The sequence below is a fragment of the Callospermophilus lateralis genome, chromosome 7 (genome assembly GCF_048772815.1).
Source record: "Callospermophilus lateralis isolate mCalLat2 chromosome 7, mCalLat2.hap1, whole genome shotgun sequence".
NCBI lineage: Eukaryota > Metazoa > Chordata > Mammalia > Rodentia > Sciuridae > Callospermophilus > Callospermophilus lateralis.
The window spans coordinates 36,124,980-36,146,118 of record NC_135311.1 but is presented as its reverse complement, the minus strand read 5'-3'; the positions used below and the strand labels follow the sequence as shown (position 1 = coordinate 36,146,118).

Here is a 21,139-nt window from a genome sequence, read left to right as displayed (position 1 = left end):
GGCACAGCTTAAATAACCCCCCAATTTTTACAAAACAGAATTTTTTAGGAGTTTGTACTCCATTCTGAAAACTTTTCAACATAATCTACTGTTCCTAAATGAAAACATATTTAAAATTAGGCTTGTCTCTCATATTAATTTTTGAAAGCAAAATACCTGAAAATGAGCTACATTTAACTTTTAAAGTTTGAAAATCAAGCACAATCTCATTGACTTCTTGGAATGTGAAAGTGGCTTATAAATACATTTTCTAAATAGTTGTATTTTGAATGGAAACATAATATCTTCCTATACCAACCTATAAATTAGGAGAAGAAATATAAATGAAGAATGTGAAATTTTCCAAATAAAAATTGTGTCACACATTACAAACTTGAGGTATACATGTATTTATGTAGAAAACATCTCTAATGATTTTTTATATAAACAAACTCACTACTATCTACTTACAAGTCAATACATAAACAATATAAGGAATATTGCTACCTTTCCAATGGCACTATTTTTTAAATTACCATTTTTAATGCCACTCAGGTAAAAATGTGTCCATTGTGGTTGTAACTATTGTCCCAATTTATGGTCTTTATTTATAACATAACTTTAATCAGGCAACAGAATATTTCTCAGATTGAGTTCAAGTGTCCAGAAGCAGTAGCATATGTGTTTTTTTCTAATTCTTTGAAATATCTCCTAGCAGATTGACATATTCTGTGTGTGCATGTATGTGTGTGTCCTTGATTTCTATGCCATAGTTCTGCACAGAATATATTCCTGAATCTTTTCAATTTTTTTCAAGTACTTCTTTCTTCTCTGCAAATGTTGATGAAAACCAAATGTGCAGAAGTCGAATATTTAACTCTTATTTTTCCATTAAAATATTTATTAAATTCTCTACCCAATACTATGCACTATACAAGAGTTTGAGAATATAGCATAGACAATGTAAAACTCTGAAATTCTGCTGGATGAGACACAGATGGGGAAGGAACTATCCTATTCATATTAAAAAATGGAGCCTTAAGTACACAAATGAAGCTAATCACCATTTTTGTTTTTCTAAATGTACATTATCAGTGTAACCAATGTATATTTATTTATCCTTTACATGATATCATGCATGCCATTATTTTAAAATATCTGAACTATGGTTAGGGATTTTTGTAGTATATTCAGAAATGACCCTGAGACAGTAGAGATTGGGAAGTGAGCTTTATGACTCACTTTGTAAGAGAAAGGTAGTGGCAGCATCTCCTAGAAAATATCATCAAGGAAAATGTAAAGTAGGGGTTCATGAAAACACATCATCTAGTATTTTTCTCCTAGGAATCACCATAAAAGTTAAAATGTTTTGAGCATTTATAACCTGCCCCATATTTAAATATTTACATTTTTCTTCATTATATAGTGTGCCTTATAATTTCATATGTCAGTGCAGAATTTTAAGATGTGATTAATTATGTCAATGTACTATTTAAGGAACCCAACCTCTTATAATTTCTATGTAACTTTCCAGGTTAGTTAGTTAGAATTCAATGAAAGAACTTGAGAGACACGTATACTAATTGTACACCCACATGTAAGGAAAACTAAGGTGAATGTAGACATATTAGAATTAATACCATATGGAAAACTCCCATTAATGTGGGTGACTTGATATTCATAAACAGCTAAATACTTCCTGATTGAAAATATTTCTGCTTTACCTTAACAGGAATGTGTTTCTGCTTGATTTATTGCTCTCTACTTAAATGTCACAGAGTGGGAAAATGACTACAGTTAGTCATTAAATATATAATGTAAAGGTAAAATTTCTAAGCTGATTCTAAGCCGCAGAGCCAGAGTTAAAGTGTAAAAGACCGGACATTGTGAAGTTTCTAACTGCAAGGCTTGGGTTAAAGAATAAAAGATTAAGTATTGTTACAACTCCTCCGCTACCTCCGGAACCTGTAATCTCTGAATCTGTTAGAACAATACCGGAACTGTCCAGTAAACATTCTCACTGGCTCCTCTGGTTGTCTAATAACTTGGGACTCTGTGTAAAATGGCACGTAGACATTACAAGTCCCCGAACCAATCAGTTTGAATGTGTACCCCACTTAGAAGTAACCAATCACCCCTGTCCAATCTGTTCCCGCCAATGAATGTACTAATCAGTTCTCAGATTTGTTGTTCAATTTTCCCGTGCCCCGTGATGATTTGTTCTGATGTATGCAAAACCCCCCGCCTTCCCCAAAAAGTGTACTTAAGCTCTGCTTAGCCTCTGCTCGGGGCTCTGGGCTGTTCTCCCTTTCTGTGCGAGCCTGCCTAGAGCCTCAGTGCGCTGAACCGGATCCTAATAAACTTCCCCTGTGTGTTGCATGAGGCTGGTCTCTTGTGGTCTCTTTCTCCGACGCTTCGCCAGACCCTTACATTTGGTGCGTTGGCCGGGAAGTGCGCATCGCCGGGCAGAGAGACCCAACGGACTGCTTCAGGGGTAAGTAAGGAGGCGCCTTTCCTCTCTCTCTCTCTCTTTCCCCCTTCTTCTTCTCCTTTTCTCCTTCTTGTTTGTCTTTCGCGATCGCTCGGGTTTGATTTCTGGTGGCTCAATGGCGAGCGTAAGGTCACAGAGGACATAAGTTCTCAGAGCCTTGGTTTGGGTTTGGCAGCGTGTGGCTGCCAGTGGAAAGCGTAAGGTTTTCCTGGCTGTGGTGGACAGACGTGTCTTTGGAGCCACAGGCCACCCTCCAAGGGACGCCTTGGGGGGGAACTCAGGGAGTGGGGGACGGAGAGCCCCCCCATCAGGTAGAGGGAGGAGCCCTCGTAAGGGGTATTCTGTATTCTGCTGCCAAACTGTCTGTTTTTTTTTTTTTTTTTTTTTTTGCCGGCAATCCTTTTTGTTGTTCTCAGGCTGAATTCATTGTTTGTCTTAAATTTTTGCTGCTGAACTTGTGTTAAACGTTTTACTGTGTGTCTGTGATTACGTCTCATTGTGTCTCGTTTGTATTGTCTTGTCTCTGTCTCGGTTCAAGTAACTACCAGTATGGGACAAAGCCATTCCACACCTCTGTCTCTGACCCTTGACCATTGGACGGATGTCCAAGCAAGGGCACAGAATCTTTCTTTTCAGTGAAACGCTGGACCTGGCAGACACTCTGCGCCTCAGAATGGCAGACTCTCAGAGTCCAATGGCCCCCGGAAGGGTCCTTCCATCTCCCTTTAATCCATAAATTGAGAGATTCTGTCTTTCAGCCAGGACCACGTGGCCATACGGACCAGCAGCCATACATTTTGACCTGGCAGGATCTCTGTGAGTTTCCTCCCATATGGGTCAAGCCTTTCCTTGTTCCCACTTCTGTTCCAATCTCTTCCACTATGATCCTACCACTCAAACCCTCAGCTCCTTCCCCTCATTCCTCTGTTCTCCCTGAGTCGCAGGATTTAACTTTACTGGACTCCACGCCCCCTCCTTATCCTTTACCCATGCTCCCAAACCCCCAATTTGCCCTAGGTGATTCTCTTGCCGCTGACTGGATCATCCCGCAGCTAGAGGTGATAAGGTCAGATGCAAGCCTGCCCGGGGACTTTGCCGCGCCAGCGCCGGTGGCAGCGGCAGCAGTAGCAGCAGCAGCCCCTCCCCCACCGGAGGAGACTGGGCCAGCCAAAGGAACCCGCAGGCGCCGGATAATGGAGAACCTGGAAGCCCCAGTGATGCTTCCTCTTCGTCCCTACGGGCCCACGATAGATGATGGGCACGGAGGGGAGATGCAGGCTTACCAATACTGGCCTTTCTCCTCCTCAGATCTTTACAACTGGAAAAATAACAATCCTCCTTTTTCTGAGGACCCCACCCAGCTTACAGGTTTAGTTGAGTCGCTGATGTTCTCACACCAGCCCACTTGGGATGACTGCCAACAGCTTTTGGGGACTCTCTTCACAACAGAGGAATGGGAGAGAATCCTCTTGGAAGCCAGAAAGAATGTTCTTGGACCAGATGGGAGACCAACCCAGCTTCCTAACATCATCGAGGCTGGCTTCCCCTTAAACCATCCCAACTGGGACCCTAACACCTTTGAAGGTAGGGAGCATCTGTCCACTTATTGCTGGGCTCTTGTAGTGGGTTTCCGGGCGGCCGCTAGGCGGCCAACTAATTTGGCCAAGGTAAGAGAGATTATTCAGGGACCCAACGAATCTCCCTCCATGTTTCTGGAGAGAATTATGGAAACATATAGGAGATATACTCCCTTTGATCCTCAGGCAGAGGACCAAAATGCGTCTGTTGCAATGGCTTTTATTGGGCAGGCGGCCCTAGATATTAAAAAAAAGTTACAACGTTTAGATGGATTACAAGATATGACCTTAAGAGATTTGGTCAGAGAGGCTGAGAAAGTATATTATAAGAGAGAATCTGAGGAAGAAAAGGAACAGAGGAAGGAGAGGTAGAGAGAATACAGGGAAGAGGAGAGAAACGTAAGGCAGACTAAAGCATTGGCTAAGGTTCTGGTCACAGCCACAGATAGACCAGTAGTTGGAAGACAGGGAGACAGGAAGGGATACCTGGGCCCACGCCAAAGGCTGCCCTTGGCCTCAGATCAATGTGCCTACTGTAAAGAAAAGGGACACTGGGCTAAAGAGTGCCCCAAAAAGAAGCAGACATGCCGGCCTGCCATGCTGACTCTAGAAGATGACTAGGAAAGTCGGGGCTCGGATCCCCTCCCCGAGCTCAGGGTAACTTTTGAAGTGGAGGGGACCCCAGTGAACTTCGAAGTAGATACAGGAGCAGTATATTCAGCCCTCAAGGCCCCACTGGGCCCTTTATCTAATAGAAGATCCTTAGTTCAAGGGGCTAATGGCAGTAAATACCGGGCATGGACAACAAAGAGGACAATGGACCTAGGAAGGGGAAAAGTCCATCACTCTTTCCTAGTAATCCCAGAATGCCCAGCCCCATTAATGGGCAGGGACCTACTCACCAAGCTCTGGGCTAAAATAACCTTTAACCCTGATGGCCCCCAAGTGGAGTTTCTAAACCCTTCAGTAAAGGCCCCTATAGTCACGGCTCTGACCATGTCAGTAAAAGATGAACATCAACTTTTCATGGCCCCTGGGACCGATCAAACAGGTAGACTACCCCAGAGATGGATAAAGGATTATCCTGATGCCTGGGCAGAAACTGCTGGGTTAGGTCTGGCCATAAAACAACCTCCAATAGTAATAAAATTAAAAGCCTCTGCCTCTCCAATCAGTGTTAAACAATATCCACTAAGTAAAGAAGCTAGGGATGGGATAAGACCCCATATTCAGAAATACCTAGCTCTTGGGGTCCTAAGGCCCTGTCAATCGGCCTGGAATACCCCCCTGTTACCAGTAAGAAAGCCAGGAACTGGGAACTACCATCCTGTTCAAGACCTGAGAGAGATCAACAACAGAGTGCAGGACATTCACCCCACGGTGCCTAATCCATACAATTTGCTTAACACTCTGAATCCGGAGCGGATATGGTACACTGTGCTGGACTTAAAAGATGCATTCTTCTGTTTGCCCTTACATAAGGACAGTCAGTTGTTGTTTGCTTTCGAATGGATAGACCCAGAAATCGGAACATCTGGCCAACTAACCTGGACTCGACTCCCACAGGGGTTCAAAAACTCCCCCACTCTCTTTGATGAAGCTCTCCACAGAGACCTCAATGGCTTCAGATCTACACACCCCGAAGTCACCCTACTCCAATATGTGGATGACCTGCTGCTGGCAGCCAACACCAAGGAGAACTGTGAATCTGGGACCCAAGCACTATTATCCGAGCTGAGCAAGGATAATAGTGGCTTCTGCCAAAAAGGCCCAAATTTGCCAACAAGAAGTAATCTTCCTGGGTTATTCTCTTAGGGGCTGCAAACGATGGCTTACTGAGCCTAGAAAACGAACTGTTGTGCAGATACCGCCCCATCTGATAAGAGACAGCTCAGAGAGTTTCTTGGGACTGCCGGCTTTTGTAGTTATGTATTCCTGGGTTTGCGTCTCTGGCTGCCCCTTTATACCCATTGATAAAGGGGGATGTCCAATTCCAATGGACTCCTGAGCACCAACAGGCTTTTGATAATATCAAAAAGGCACTGTTATCTGCCCCGGCCTTAGCACTCCCAGATGTAGAAAAACCCTTCACTCTCTACATCGAGAAAAAGAAAGGAATAGCGCGGGGAGTGCTCACTCAGACTTTGGGACCTTGAAAAAGGCCGGTAGCATATTTATCAAAAAAACTGGACCCAGTGGCGAGTGGGTGGCCCCATTGCCTAAGGGCTATAGCTGTGGCAGCCCTTCTAATAAAGGATGCTGACAAATTAACGTTGGGACAGAAGCTAACCATCATAGCCCCCCATGCCCTGGAAAACATCATCCGTCAGCCTCCAGACAGGTGGTTATCAAACTCCAGAATAACTCATTACCAGAGCCTGTTGCTTGACAAAGACAGAATAATGTTGGGACCCCCTTCTCCACTTAACCCGGCTACACTGCTGCCGGAAGAATCATCAGGGCCTGTAGCTCATGATTGTCAACACATACTGGCAGAGGAGATTAGTGTATGCCGAGACTTAAAGGATCAGCCACTGCCCCACCGTGAGGTTGTATGGTTTACAGATGGGAGCAGCTTCCTCCAAGATGGTAAGTGGTGGGCTGGAGCAGCAGTAGTTAGCAAAACTAATGTTATCTGGTCCTCTAGCCTCCCAGAAGGAACATCAGCTCAAAAAGCAGAACTGATTGCCCTTACCAAAGCACTGGAGCTAGCATCAGGCAAAAGGGCTACTATATATACTGATAGCCGCTATGCATTTGCCACTGCTCATGTGCATGGGGCTATATACCAGCAAAGGGGGCTACTAACCTCTGCCAGGAAGGAAATTAAGAACAAAGATGAGATCCTCCACCTTCTATCAGCAGTAAAAGGCCCTAAAGAACTGGCCATAGTGCACTGTCAGGGGCACCAGAAGGGGAACGACCCCGTGGCAGTTGGAAACAGACGGGCAGATGAGGAAGCTAAGTTGGCAGCCCTAAACAGAGTGACCCTGTTAACTGTTTCCATGCCGGGGGAACAATGACTGGGAAACTTGGCTGCACAGGAACATTCAGGTCATTTATGGCCTGGAGACACAGACCCCGAACACCGGGATCCCACAGAGCCAAGTTCACAATTCCAGAAAGCCCAACTCTATATCAAAGATGTACACCAGCTCACCCATTTAGGCTCAAAGAAGTTACAGGCTCTCTTGAAAGACAAAAGAAAGGACTTCTTGTTGACTGACTCGCAGAAAAAAGAAATAGCTGAACAGGTGACTAGAGCTTGTCAAGTCTGCCAATTAGTTAATACATACCCATCCAAGCTTCCAGTAGGAAAGCGTCTGTGAGGGATCAGACCCGGACAGTTCTGGGAAGTGGACTTTACTGAAATCAAGCCAGCAAGGTATGGACTTAAGTATCTCCTAGTCTTTGTAGATACCTTTTCAGGATGGGTCGAAGCCTTCTCCACGAAGAAAGAAACAGCTCAGATGGTGGTCAAAAAGATTCTGGAAGACATCTTTCCAAGATTTGGACTGCCTAAGGTAATGGGGTCCGATAACGGACCGGCGTTTGAGGCCCAGGTAAGTCAGGGATTGGCCAGGACCCTGGGGATAAATTGGAAGTTACATTGTGCCTATAGACCCCAGAGTTCAGGACAGGTAGAAAGGATGAATAGAACAATTAAAGAGAACTTAACAAAATTAAGCTTGGAGACCGACATAAAAGACTGGACTATGCTCCTACCTTATGCCCTGTTTCGTGCAAGAAATACCCCCTCTGTCTCTTTGTGTAACCTCACCCCTTATGAAATTCTTTATGGTGCCCCTCCTCCAATCCGGGACCTGACCCCAACCCTGAGACTTAATGATTCCTTTCACACCCCCTTGCTTAACAGACTTAAAGCCCTTGAACACACTCAGCGATACCTGTGGAAACGGCTGGCCACTGCTTATCAGCCCAGAGACAAGGAAATCCCACACCGATATCAAGTGGGAGACTTCGTCTACGTAAGACGACATCAGGTGTCATCCTTGGAACCCCGCTGGAAAGGACCATACCAGGTGCTGCTTATAACGCCTACAGCGGTAAAAGTAGATGGGATCGCTTCCTGGATCCATGCCTCCCATCTCAAGCCTGCGCCCTGTCCAGACTCTGGCTGGAAACTGGAACAGACTGGTAACCCTCTCAAGTTGCGTGTCCATCGTGTGGGTAGGGCTATGGATTCTTCCCCTGACCACCTGCAGCCCTAATCCCCATCAGCCTGTTCAACAACACTGGCAAATTATAAATCCCACTGGACAAGTAATATGATCTATATCACATAAAGCTCCCTTATGGACTTGGTGGCCATCTCTCCATCTGGACATTTGCCAACTGGCCATAGGCCTCTTTGACTGGGACCTCCCTGACATAGAAGACCCCACACAGATCCCGTTCGACCCCAAGCCAGGGCAACATTCCCCACGGGGTAACCATATGCATTATGGATGTCATCGCCCACATCATAGGTGTAGACTAGCCAGTCTTAATTATTATGTGTGTCCAGCTGATTTCCGAAGTCGCAAACAGGCCCAAACCTGTGGAGGGCCCAATGACTTTTATTGCAAATCTTGGGGTTGTGAACAAACGGGAGCTGCATGGTGGAAGCCAAATTCCCCAGAGAGCATGATTCAGGTAGGGCGAAATAACACCTGGATAAACCCTAGTGACTGTATGACTAGCCGAGTGTTGAACACTCGCTGTGAAAAAAATAGTCTGTGTAACCCCCTCAATATAACTTTTACCTCCAAAGCAAGGGGCTACCTCAGGATGACATAGCTTATGGGAAATACCTGGGGAATGCGGTTCTATGTTTATGGCCCCACCTATGACTTTGGTCTCTGGTTCACCATCAGACTTAAGCAGGAAGAAAATCCCATGACAATAGGGCCCAATCCCCTTAAGCCAGGAATAAAGCATCCCGGACCCCCTCCACTTAAAACTACCAGAACCCGTTTACTATCTCATTCCTCCTGGTTTCCGTCTTTGCCTACTTCCCCAGTCCAAAGTACAGCAGACTCCTCCCCCTGGGAATTAATTAAAGGAACCTACGAGGTGCTAAACTCCACACAGCCAAACCTCACCCAATCCTGCTGGCTATGCCTCTCTGCTGCACCCCCTTATTATGAAAGGATAGCAGTTAATGGGACTTACGCCGTAAAGACACAGAGTTCCACCTGTAGTTGGGGTAAAAATCCAAAGTTAACTCTCCCAGAAGTAACCGGGGCAGGTTTATGTATAGGGTCCCCACCTAAAAGTAAACAACATATATGCACCCAGATAGGAGAAATTAATGTTATGCAGGGCTTTTTAGTCCCCGAGAAAGGAACCTGGTGGGCGTGTGACTCAGGATTAACTCCTTGTATTTCAGTCCAGGTGTTTGACAGCTCAGTAAATTATTGTGTGATGGTGCAAGTACTCCCCAGGGTGCTCTTTCATGATGCAGAATCATTCGAAGGTTTAGTAGGAGGACAAATAACCCGTTTCCACCGGGAATCAGTGTCCCTCACTCTGGCCATATTATTGGGGATAGGAGCTGCTGCAGGAGTTGGTACGGGAGCTGCTGCTATGATCCGGGGGTCACAACAAATGGCTCAGTTAGAGACAGCAATAGATCAGGATCTGAAAACATTGGAAACTTCTATCACAGCCTTGCAAGAGTCTTTAACCTCTCTCTCTGAGGTTGTTTTGCCGAATAGGCGAGGGTTAGATCTTCTTTTTATGAGGGAAGGAGGCCTCTGCGTAGCACTAAAGGAAGAATGTTGTTTCTATGCTGACCACACCGAAGTCGTAAAAGAGTCCATGAGTAAATTGAAAAAGCATCTTGAAGAGCGCCAGAGAGAGAGGGAAACTCAACAAGGGTGGTTCGAATCTTGGTTTGCCCAGTCCCCCTGGTTAACTACACTCCTATCTGCTCTAGCTGGACCCTTGATCATTCTTATGCTGTTACTGACTGTGGGTCCTTGTTTGCTTAACCATATAGTTTCTTTCCTCCAGGCTCAGATTGGACAGGTAAAACTCATGGTAATCAGACAACAATATGCTCCACTGGCAGAAATAGAAAACGAGACCCTCCAATAATTATGATCCCTTACTTTTAAGATTAAAAGTAGTCAGAAAAAGGAGTGGGGAATGTAAAGGTAAAATTTCTAAGCTGATTCTAAGCCGCAGAGCCAGAGTTAAAGTGTAAAAGACCGGACATTGTGAAGTTTCTAACTGCAAGGCTTGGGTTAAAGAATAAAAGATTAAATATTGTTACAACTCCTCCGCTACCTCCGGAACCTGTAATCTCTGAATCTGTTAGAACAATACCGGAACTGCCCAGTAAACATTCTCACTGGCTCCTCTGGTTGTCTAATAACTTGGGACTCTGTGTAAAATGGCACGTAGACATTACAAGTCCCCGAACCAATCAGTTTGAATGTGTACCCCACTTAGAAGTAACCAATCACCCCTGTCCAATCTGTTCCCGCCAATGAATGTACTAATCAGTTCTCAGATTTGTTGTTCAATTTTCCCACGCCCCGTAATGATTTGTTCTGATGTATGCAAAACCCCCCGCCTTCCCCAAAAAGTGTACTTAAGCTCTGCTTAGCCTCTGCTCGGGGCTCTGGGCTGTTCTCCCTTTCTGTGCGAGCCTGCCTAGAGCCTCAGCGCGCTGAACCGGATCCTAATAAACTTCCCCTGCGTGTTGCATGAGGCTGGTCTCTTGTGGTCTCTTTCTCCGACGCTTCACCAGACCCTTACAATAATACTATAAGTTCTGATTAAAACAATACATGTCAATTTCACAAAGATTACAAAACATAAAAAAATACAAAAAGCACAAAGTAGTACACACACACACACACAAATTCTCACAACTGAAATACCATAAAAGGGGATACTTAAATACCAAAAGATAGTTTGCCATTTAAACATGTATTTTCATACTATAATATCTATATGCATACATATCCATATTTATGTTTAAATATTTTACATGAAAATATAACCAAGAAACCACATTACTTAACAAGAACCACAAAAACTAAAGTTATTTTTATTTAGATCTCTCATTCTTACTTAGTCATTTTTTTTCCCTACTGTTATCCTTTAAAGTTATTTTTTAAAATTCCCCTTTGTTTTTAGTTTATAGAGGTTTGAATTTGAGGGAAAATAGCCTTCATGAAGCAGGGAAAATTCTAGCCATTATGTTTTTCTCAACTATTATTTCTGTTCACTTTCTCCTTTCCTCTTAGATTCCAGTTTCTCATAGGTTAGAACCCCTTTAATTGTATCAACAACTTCTATACTACTCTTTTTTTTCTTTTGCTGTAGCTTAGATATTTTTATTGACCTATCTGGATTTACTAATCTTAGTTCTAGTCTGCTGTTAAACCCATCCAGTTTTTCAGTAGCTTAAGTATTTTCAAGTTCAAGAATATAAAATCAACATATTTAATGGCTTCTAATTCTTGAAATTAACATTTTCTTTCCTTTAGTCAATTTTTCTCAATTTTATTAGCATGTTGATTTTAATTTTGATTTCTGTTTTACCTTCTGAACACATAGATTATCTTTGTATCTGTTACTATCACCTTTTAAGTGCATCACAATGTCCTGTTTAAATTTAATGTTAGATTTCTGCAAGACATCACTTTGAACCTCTATCCCATATTGTTCTGGCAAGGACAAATTTCCTGTTTCACTTGGATCATATCGAGACATATTCTGAGGCCTAACTGGGGTATATCCAAATATATTTCTAAGTACCATGTGATCCTTTCTTGAAGAGTTTGAGTATTCTGCAATATCCACCAGAATTTAAATTAGGTAGGAACTCTAACACTTCCAATATCATGCATGACCTTTACGAATTCTGGTTCTCTCCATCATCTGACAGTTGTTGTTACCTTGCATGGACACAGCTTCAGAATGTTTGAAGGAGTCAAGGGATATTTTGATGCAGTGCTTCTCTCTAGTAATCTATCCTTCAAATTCCAGTTCTTTGGTAGTATTGAACTCTAATCTCCATTTCCACAGCCAAACAAAAATTGCCATCCTCAGTTTCGGAAGAGTGAGGAACTCAGGATGAATACAGAACTTATGTTTGAAAATAGTTATTTTATATATTTTGTGCAGATCTTATGATTACTTAATGCAATAAACTTGACTATAACACCAGCAATAGTTATGGCTAGAACTTTTAACTATTGCAAGGAAAATGTTTTGAAAATATTGATACCCTTATGACTGTATCATGAACTCTCATATTTTATAATGCATATCTTAAAAAAGTAATATTAATTAAAAATACCACCTTAAATAACTTCATCTAAAATATTAAATAAGTGATTCTTAACTTTGGCTTCACATTAGAATCATATTTTTTAAATAAAAATGGATACCAAATAGCACCATATACTTATTAAAATCTATTCATGGGGTAGGATCATAAAAGAGTTCATTTTTTAGATTCTTGATAATTTTAATACTACTGTTGAGAAATGTTCTTATAGATTAAACACATGACTGAGTTTAGTAAATTCAAAAAATATTATTTGAGATATGTGAGGGAAGAGAGAAAAGAACATTTAAGTGTAAATGATGCATTTGGCTAAAACCAAACAGTCATGTTGTGCAGTTCCTCACTTGGCAGGTACTCTATCAACATGCCTGGAGATTGAGAGAGCAAGAGGTTAGCATGCTACTAGAGTAGTTCTTTTTCTGAGCCTGTATGAGAGAGAGGAGTAAAAGAAGAAAAAGTGTTGAAATATAGCTTAGCCACAGAGCCAACATACAAACAGGAGATGGACACAGTAGTGGTAGCACAATAGGGGTAACTAGAGGTGAAATGTTGGGCACACAATCACATGAAGAAATACACTTCCTCATTGGTGGCCATTGGAAGAAAATTAAAGAAATAATACTAATGATTTGAAATAAAATATACTAATATAATCTATGTATGGACATGCTTTCTGAAATTATTTCTGATTTACAAATGAATTTAAACCGTCTATCAAAAGAATAAGTAGCATCTTCAAATGGGGCATCCCTTACAGCAAAAGCAGTGAGGTCATCTCTACATTGCCAGCAACTTTCCAACACAATAGCTAAGCAATCCCATCATTAGTATCCAAACATTTCAAACAACTGTACAAGGAACTACTGCAAAAACTTTATTGCAGCCCTTGTGTGAATAATTGACCTATCAGAAAATATTTTGAAATATAGTCAATGGAAAGGATAATGTTCAATTTAATTCTTCCAGCTGACTCAGCAAATCAAATGCAAAATTTCCACTTCAGGAAAGGCTTGGGCTTTTACTACATCATTGAAGATCTTATGTCTAAAGATCAGTGGATAAAAATATGGGTTACAGGAATCAATGTGCAATTATGTGTTCAACTGTGAGTGGTAAAATATGGACAATCTTACCATGATAAATAATACATATATTTACTCTGCAAAATAGTATTTTTTTCTGAAACCACTTCAGTAAGCAATGTATATCAATGAGAAGATACCATAAAAGCTAGAATAGTTAAGCTAAATACCAAGAAAAATATAATTTCTTTTTACTTTTTCAACTTCTTTACAAGTCAGCTGAAACATGATATTTAAAAAATACATATTTTCACATGTGAGGACTGAAATCTCCAATTTTTACACCCTCCATCACAGCTGTGTCTTTTTTGTGATTTTTCTGGTGAAGAACATGAAAAAGCCATTGAGTTTATAACAGAATATGCTATTTGGCTATGAAGAAAAAAAATCTAATACACATAAAGATAAATATATATTTTACATACCATCTGGTGTAATTATTTAATTCTGATTCATCTGGTAAAATCCCAATCACAGACCTGGGTTGAATCTTCAGATGTGCTTTCTTCTTCTTCTTTTTTAAGTAAGAAATGAGTTTAGGAGACTCAATCTTCATATGAAAGTTGCTTATTGTTCCTGAGTTGGTCATTGATTCTTGACTTTTTCAGTGCATGGAGCCAATAAATATGCATTATATTTTTAGAGAATATACATCAGCAACCTCAATATGTGCAACTTATCTGTCTCTATATAAATAATTACTTTTATCAGACTCAGTTTTGACCTACAAAATTTTTTTAAAATTTGAAAACTTTGACTCTAATAGTAGTTTCATTCATTAAATTATCCCTGCCATTTTATCAGTTTTGCTTCATACATTTGAAAGATCTTTCATTAAACACATTAATAAGGAAAGCTAACACAATGTATGTAATGTATGAAGGCTCTGTTAATATAAATCTCTAAAATCAGCAGAACCTGATTTTAGATGATCTGTTCCTATTCAGGTTGAAACTCCCTGACAAGTCATTTCAAATCATCAATATAATTGGATATGAGACCAAAGATTGTTTTAGCATAATGAGTTAACAAGAACTAAAAAGTCAGTTTTTCTGAAAACTCTTCTTCCTTAATGATCAAATGGAATTTTGCAACACCATGAGATATACATTTACAGATAAAACAAAGCATGTCTTTGCATTATAACTGAAAATTTTAGAACAGTTTTAACTTTCTTTGGATATTGAAAAAATATATATTTTTAAAGGAATGCAAAGCTTGGCATTAAACAGAACTATGGTATTGCTTATATTGTCTTATAATAAATGAAATGTATTTTTTGAAAATGATGGCCTAACTATGATAATGTACAACTGATCCTTCTACCACAATCTGTTTCATATTGTCTTTATAGAAAAGAGTGGAATAATAGGAAATATACTAATTTGACATGTCTTTTTTAAAAAGATAGACATTAAAATGAATGAAACATAACTTTCTTTTTTTTTAAAAGGAGAGAGAGAAAAAAATGAATCTTTTTTGTAGATAGACACAACACAATGCCTTTATTTTTATGTGGTGCTGAGAATCGAACCCGGCTCCTGCCTGTGCTAGGAGAGCGCTCTACTGCTGAGCCACATCCCAGCCCCAGAAACATAGCTTTCTTATGCTCATATGTGAATACACCACCAGTGTAACTTCATATCATGTACAACCATAGGAATAGGAAGTTATATTCCATGTATGTATCATTTATCAAAATACACAATATGTCATGTATATCTAATAAGAATGTATAAAAATTTTTAAAAAGATAATAAAAATTAAACACATTATGGATTTTCAAAGTAGAGAATAAATAATAATTAATTTGAATATATTTCCTTTACAGATCAGGTAATAGGATTCTTCTTTCTTAATGAATAATCAAATGGCACAATTTAAAATCATTTTACGTGGTGATATGACATAAGAAAATTATTGATTTACAAGATATATATTTAAAAAATTCTTGACTAAACTTATTCAATGTGAATAAGCCCAAATATGTTGCTTTAAGGAACTTCCTTTAATGAATATAAAATACCCAATATTGTTTTTAATCCTATAGTTTCAGATAGAATATTATGCAATTTAACAATTTATATAAAGCTCATATTTAGGAAACAAAAGCAAACAAACAAGAAGAAGGGATCTGTGGATGTGGTTCAGTCATTGGATCCCTGAGTCTAATCCCCAGTACAAAATCATCCTCCTCCTCCTCCTCCTCCTCCTCCTCCTCATCATCATCATCATCATCATCATCATCATCATCTGATTATATGTTTTATAAAACACATATTATTTGGAATATTTCTAAACCTTAGTTGATAATACTGGCTATCATTTTTAATCAACCACTTATTGATGATTTAATATATACTAGTCATAGTTTTATACATTTTACATGAATTATTTCTTTTAAAAAATACATTAAGATTAAAGGGATTAAAAGCACCATGGGGCAACTATAACTTTGATATTTCTGGGATTTTTATGTCAGGAATTTACAGCTCACATTGGTAGTGGTTTATGGAATGTGAAATATAAAACCCTTCAAGGGGAAACAGTGGAGGTCTACCTCCTAGCTATAGCTAATGACAAAGATTGTTCTCTGTTGTCCTGATGAGATGTGAGAAAGCTAGAGAAAATCTAGTAATGGAGAGAATTAAATTTGGAAAAATCATTGTGACAATTTTTACCAAGATCAGGAACTGAATGAAATCACTTGAGAAAGTGGTATTCAGAGTAACCTTTATTTTTCTTTCTCTCATGTGTGTTATCTTCAGTGATTTTTTTTTCCTTTGTATTATTGAGGATTGAAGCCAGGTCTTCATGCATGCCAATATCTTACCTTTACTATTGAAGAATGGTCTAAATTCTAGAGTATATTTCATACTAGAGGTCTTAGTAAGTTTAAGAGTGCAGGAAACATGGTTGTTAATATGAAGCATTTTGAATCTGATGAAATTGAATGTCATGCTCAAAAATTTATTATAATAGCTGATTTTTTTAAAGATTACTGAATATGTAAGATGATTTTACAGATAGATATGTATAAATACTTTGGTACCTTGATTATGAGATGGCTTTAGAGATGAAGAGTAGAAGGAGGAGGTGGTGGTGGTGGTGGTAGCAGTAGTAGTAGTAATAGTGGCACAGAATGTCAGGCCAAGGTCACAAAGGGGAATACAGGATCCCCCTAATCTGAGTCTTGGACAGTTAACACTTGGAAGTTCCCCAACTATATTATCAGGAATTCTAGACAAAATGAGGGGTCAGGTTTGTGTGTTCCAACAAAGAATGCTCATTTGATGCCCTCACCTGCACCTGGCTACAGCTATAGCTATACAAGGAGGAAATCTTGGTATAGTCCCATCTTCAACAACCATGCCTCCAGTGCACCAGATACTCCAACTGGGAACCAGCCAACTTAGCACATTCCATTCCCAGAATCATGAGAATGATAAGCAATTGCCATTATTCTGTACCAGTTAGGTGGAATGGTTGGCAATGCTGCATATCCAATGAAATAATCCATGAGCTACATTTTTATGATCCAAAAATAAAAGTAATAATACCTACTCCAAAATTTTTCTTTAAATAAATGGAATAGTCCTTTGTGAGGAGCAGTAATAGCATATAACTTTGATATTGGTATAATTATAATTTTATTTAAAAGTAGTTTAACACCGAACATACCATTGTAAATAATTTGTATGAGAAAAAATAATTTACTCAGAAGGCTGAAACAGAGGATGACATGTTTAAAGATAGCCTCAGCAAAAGCAAGGTGCTAAGCAACTCAGTGTGACCCTTTCTCTAAATAAAATATTAAATAAGGCTGAGGATGTGGCTTAGTGGTCAAGTGCCCTTGAGTTCAATCTTCACTACCAAATAATAATAATAATAATAATAATAATAATAATAATAATTATTATTATTATTATTATTATTATTTAGCAACTTGTGTCAAGAGTTGCTTGATACCCTTAAAGATAAATTTGAATTTCTTAAGAACAAAACTATGTCCTGTTCATATTTTTTTCTCACTTGAGGATATTAAAAGCATTAATATTCTTAGAGTATACTATTAATTCAATTCTGTTTTATATTTATATGGTGTACATACACACACACACACACACACACACACACACACACACACACACACATACATACATAAGCACTTTGACCAGTGATATTTCAAAGACAAAAATGTGATGCAAACAAGATATTGAATGTATCATAGGACTTAAACTGTATGAAATTAACTAGATTGAGCTACAACAAACCCATGATTTCTCGTTCTTGCCATATTCTGAAATTCACAGACAGCCCTGCTGCATCTCAAAGCACATTATAGAGTTGGTCTGGCAATGGCTGGGGAGCTGTAAAGAGTAGAAATAAATCAACCACACTGCTCTTTACACTTTGCTCCTCTTCATATGTGTTCTACCGAACCTTTAAGATTGCTGGAACTTAGATGATGAAAATGTATTAACCTGTTTCTTTACAAAGTATGGCACACAGATCAACATCATTATCATCACCTGATAGATTATGAGAAAGAACTCTCTAATAATCAGGCCCTTTTCTACAACTGCTGAAACAGAAAAACTATTTTTAATGATTCTCTAGATGATTTATAATTATATTAAAAATTGGCAAAATTTGAACTAGAGAATTTTCAGCTCTTTTACTTTACATTCTCAACTAAAGCAAAAAAAATGACTACTTTGGTTTTCTTAGGACATATAATATAATTATTTAGAATTTTAATTCTAAATAGTACTTGCTATTTGAATTTAGATAGTACTTGCTGCAACAGAGGTATGCACTGTCAAACAAACATAAACTTCCCAATTTTTGGGTAACTTTTTTGTTTCTCTTTATGAAAACTGTTCTCACTTCTGCACAGGTATCAAGGCCTGGACAAGAACATGGTCTAGAGCACAATGTATTTGGAGATGACATAGAATTCTACATCTGGTGAGGTTAGTAGTTTCTCTATATCAACCAATTTTCATAATTTATATATTTTGAAAGTAATTAAAAATGGTCCATGGCCAATCATTTATTGTCATATCAACTAATTGGCCATGCCAAATACATAACTACACTGGGAAACATAAACTTAGGAACAGTTTTGGACATCCATGTTCATCTCAGTAATTGGCTTCCCAAGGAGAGTGAGACTTGTGCTATAATATCACCAAAGGGTTTCTTAAGAATAGGAATACAAGCATCCATTCTTCTTTTATTTCATCAAAATATTATTGTGCACCTAAGATTTATCAGGTACCCTTCTAGACACTAACAATAAAATGGTGAATAAGAAAGAATAGTTATTTACGTACAATGCCAGTATAATTTTAGACTTCAAATTAGGTCATCTTTTTTCGGTGCATACAAATATATTCTGTATGACTTCAAGACTCTAATCTGAACTTAATTTATTGTTATTAACCAGTATTATAATGTTTCATGATATTTTTCTTTACTCTTTGAGAAAAAAAAATCTCTGTATGATCGTAAATCAATAATTTACTATATACACTTGACACCTGATACACATCTGCTTGTAAAATGCAATAAAAGTAAATTATTCATTTATGTAGAACTATGAAAATGAAAATATTCAGAGAATGTCATTATCTTAGTCTGTTCAGTCTGCTATAAGAAAATTCCTTAGACTGGAAAGCTTATTCAGATAAACATGTAACTCTCACAGTCCTAGAAACTGAGGAGTTCAAGCTCAAGGTGGTGTTAGATTTGATATCTGGTCAGAGTCTCATTCCTGACATGTAGACAGTCCCCTTCTCACTGTGTGTTTGCATGTTTTTTTCCCTCAGTATGTGCTCATGAGGAGAAAGAGCTTAATCCTCATCGTACTCTCTTTTTTCCTCTTCCTCTATTTATGCCAATTCCATCATGAGGCCCCAACCCCATGACCTAATTTGAGATTATTTTCCAAAGATCCAGTCCCCAGTTACAAATATAATAGGATCTGGACCTTCAAATATATGAATTTTGGTATGAAACATTCAGTCCCTAGCAGTCATACAGAATTCTAATGTACTGTGTAGACTATCCTCCATGAGCAGAATTAGGGAAAAGTATGGGAGGGAGGAGAAACTGTTCACAGTTCATCAACAATTGTCTGTGTTAGGCTCCTTAGGAATTCTTGGCTCACATTCCTTAATATTGAACAACTGCTTCAGCCCTTTACGCAAGTATTATAAATACATGTGGTTCAATTTAAAAAAAATCATATTATAATTCAGAAGAATGCTCATTATACCTAGGAACTGAATCCTGAGGACCATAGATGATAATGTAAAGCAACATACCTATGCATAAAAAGTTTAACTCTGTAACATGTGAGGTTTACCATCCTTCATTCTTTCTCATAAATAAAACCATTATTTTAATGGTTTATTAATATTAATATTATTAATATTAATATTATTAATATTAATAATAATATTCAGTTAATATCAATCCTACGAAAGTATGCAAAACTTGTAATGATACTTGGAGAGTTTTGGGTAAAAAATTAAGGATAAAAGCCCATTTCATTTATTAACTTTCAATTCCTCCTCATTAAAGAAATTGTATGAATTCACTATCAATGATTCCATCTTCGAGGTTCTGTTCATTTTTTTTCTTTTTATTTGATCAATGACAGCTGATCTGTCTTCAGAAAAATCTTTCTGAAGTAAAAGTATTTTCAAAATCTTTTTACCAAATTTCCCAACAGCTTCTTTTGGGCATAATCACAAAATTTATATTTCTTAGCATGGAAAAAAGTTAATGGTTAATTTACTAGCACCACTTTTATACAAATCATCTCCCTCTAGTGATACTATTGTAATATAATTCCTTGAATTCAACTTTGTGTTTCCTTGCCTCAGTGGCTCAAACCCATTATTTCCATTGCTGAGTATGTATTGTTTTCCCTTTTACTTGGCATTCAGAAATTAAGTTCAAATATTCTTATAGAAAGTCCAAAATTCATTAAACCATAAACTGAAAATTGATCAAATTTTGTTGAAAATGTTTGATTTGTTCTCCTGGACTTTGGACTTCTATTTGAGAATAATATCTATATGATAACAAATGTTTTAGCTGTATTCTAGGATCTTTCCCTTATTTATTTATAAACATTAACTATGAGTGTTCATATAAACCATGTATGCCTTCTATATTTAGTCTTATTTGACATTTCAAATTTAAAAATTTGAAGTCAATTTCCAAGTATGAAAACATGCACAAACTCTATAAATAATTATGGCATATTCCAGAATCATACAAGAGATCAATCAAAACCAACAACAAAAAGAAGAGGAAAAACCAAGTGAGTCCTAAGCAATGAAAATTGAAAAGGTCACTGAAAAGCCCCAAGATTTAAAGACACAAGTCATTAATACCAGTGAATTAATTTAATTTGATCACTGGACAATACACTCTTTTTATTGTCTATGAAATTGAAGAGATCTTTCTTATTTAAAAAACAAAATACCCTCTCTTGACTTTGCTGCCTCTCTGGTGAACATACATTTTCATTGTCTCCTTTGTGATCAAAATGTTATATGCCTATCCTCAAAGCTTATAGTCCTAATTTCTTTATAAATCCCATCACCATATTAGTCATGCCTTTCTAATGATGTATGTTCAAAGTCAATTGTACCCTATTTGCTAAAACTCATGTTATTTT

General features: G+C 38.4%; 1 protein-coding gene across 1 annotated transcript in view; it reads left to right on the top strand.

Annotated features, from left to right (window-relative positions):
- Window positions 1-3,019: 3,019 nt before the first annotated feature.
- Window positions 3,020-21,139, top strand: part of LOC143404168 (uncharacterized) — a 108,575-nt gene continuing 90,455 nt past the window's right edge. The window contains 3 exon segments of the mRNA XM_076862469.2: window positions 3,020-3,098; window positions 3,101-3,487; window positions 3,587-5,156. Of these exon segments, the coding sequence (XP_076718584.2) occupies window positions 3,020-3,098; window positions 3,101-3,487; window positions 3,587-5,156 (2,036 nt within the window).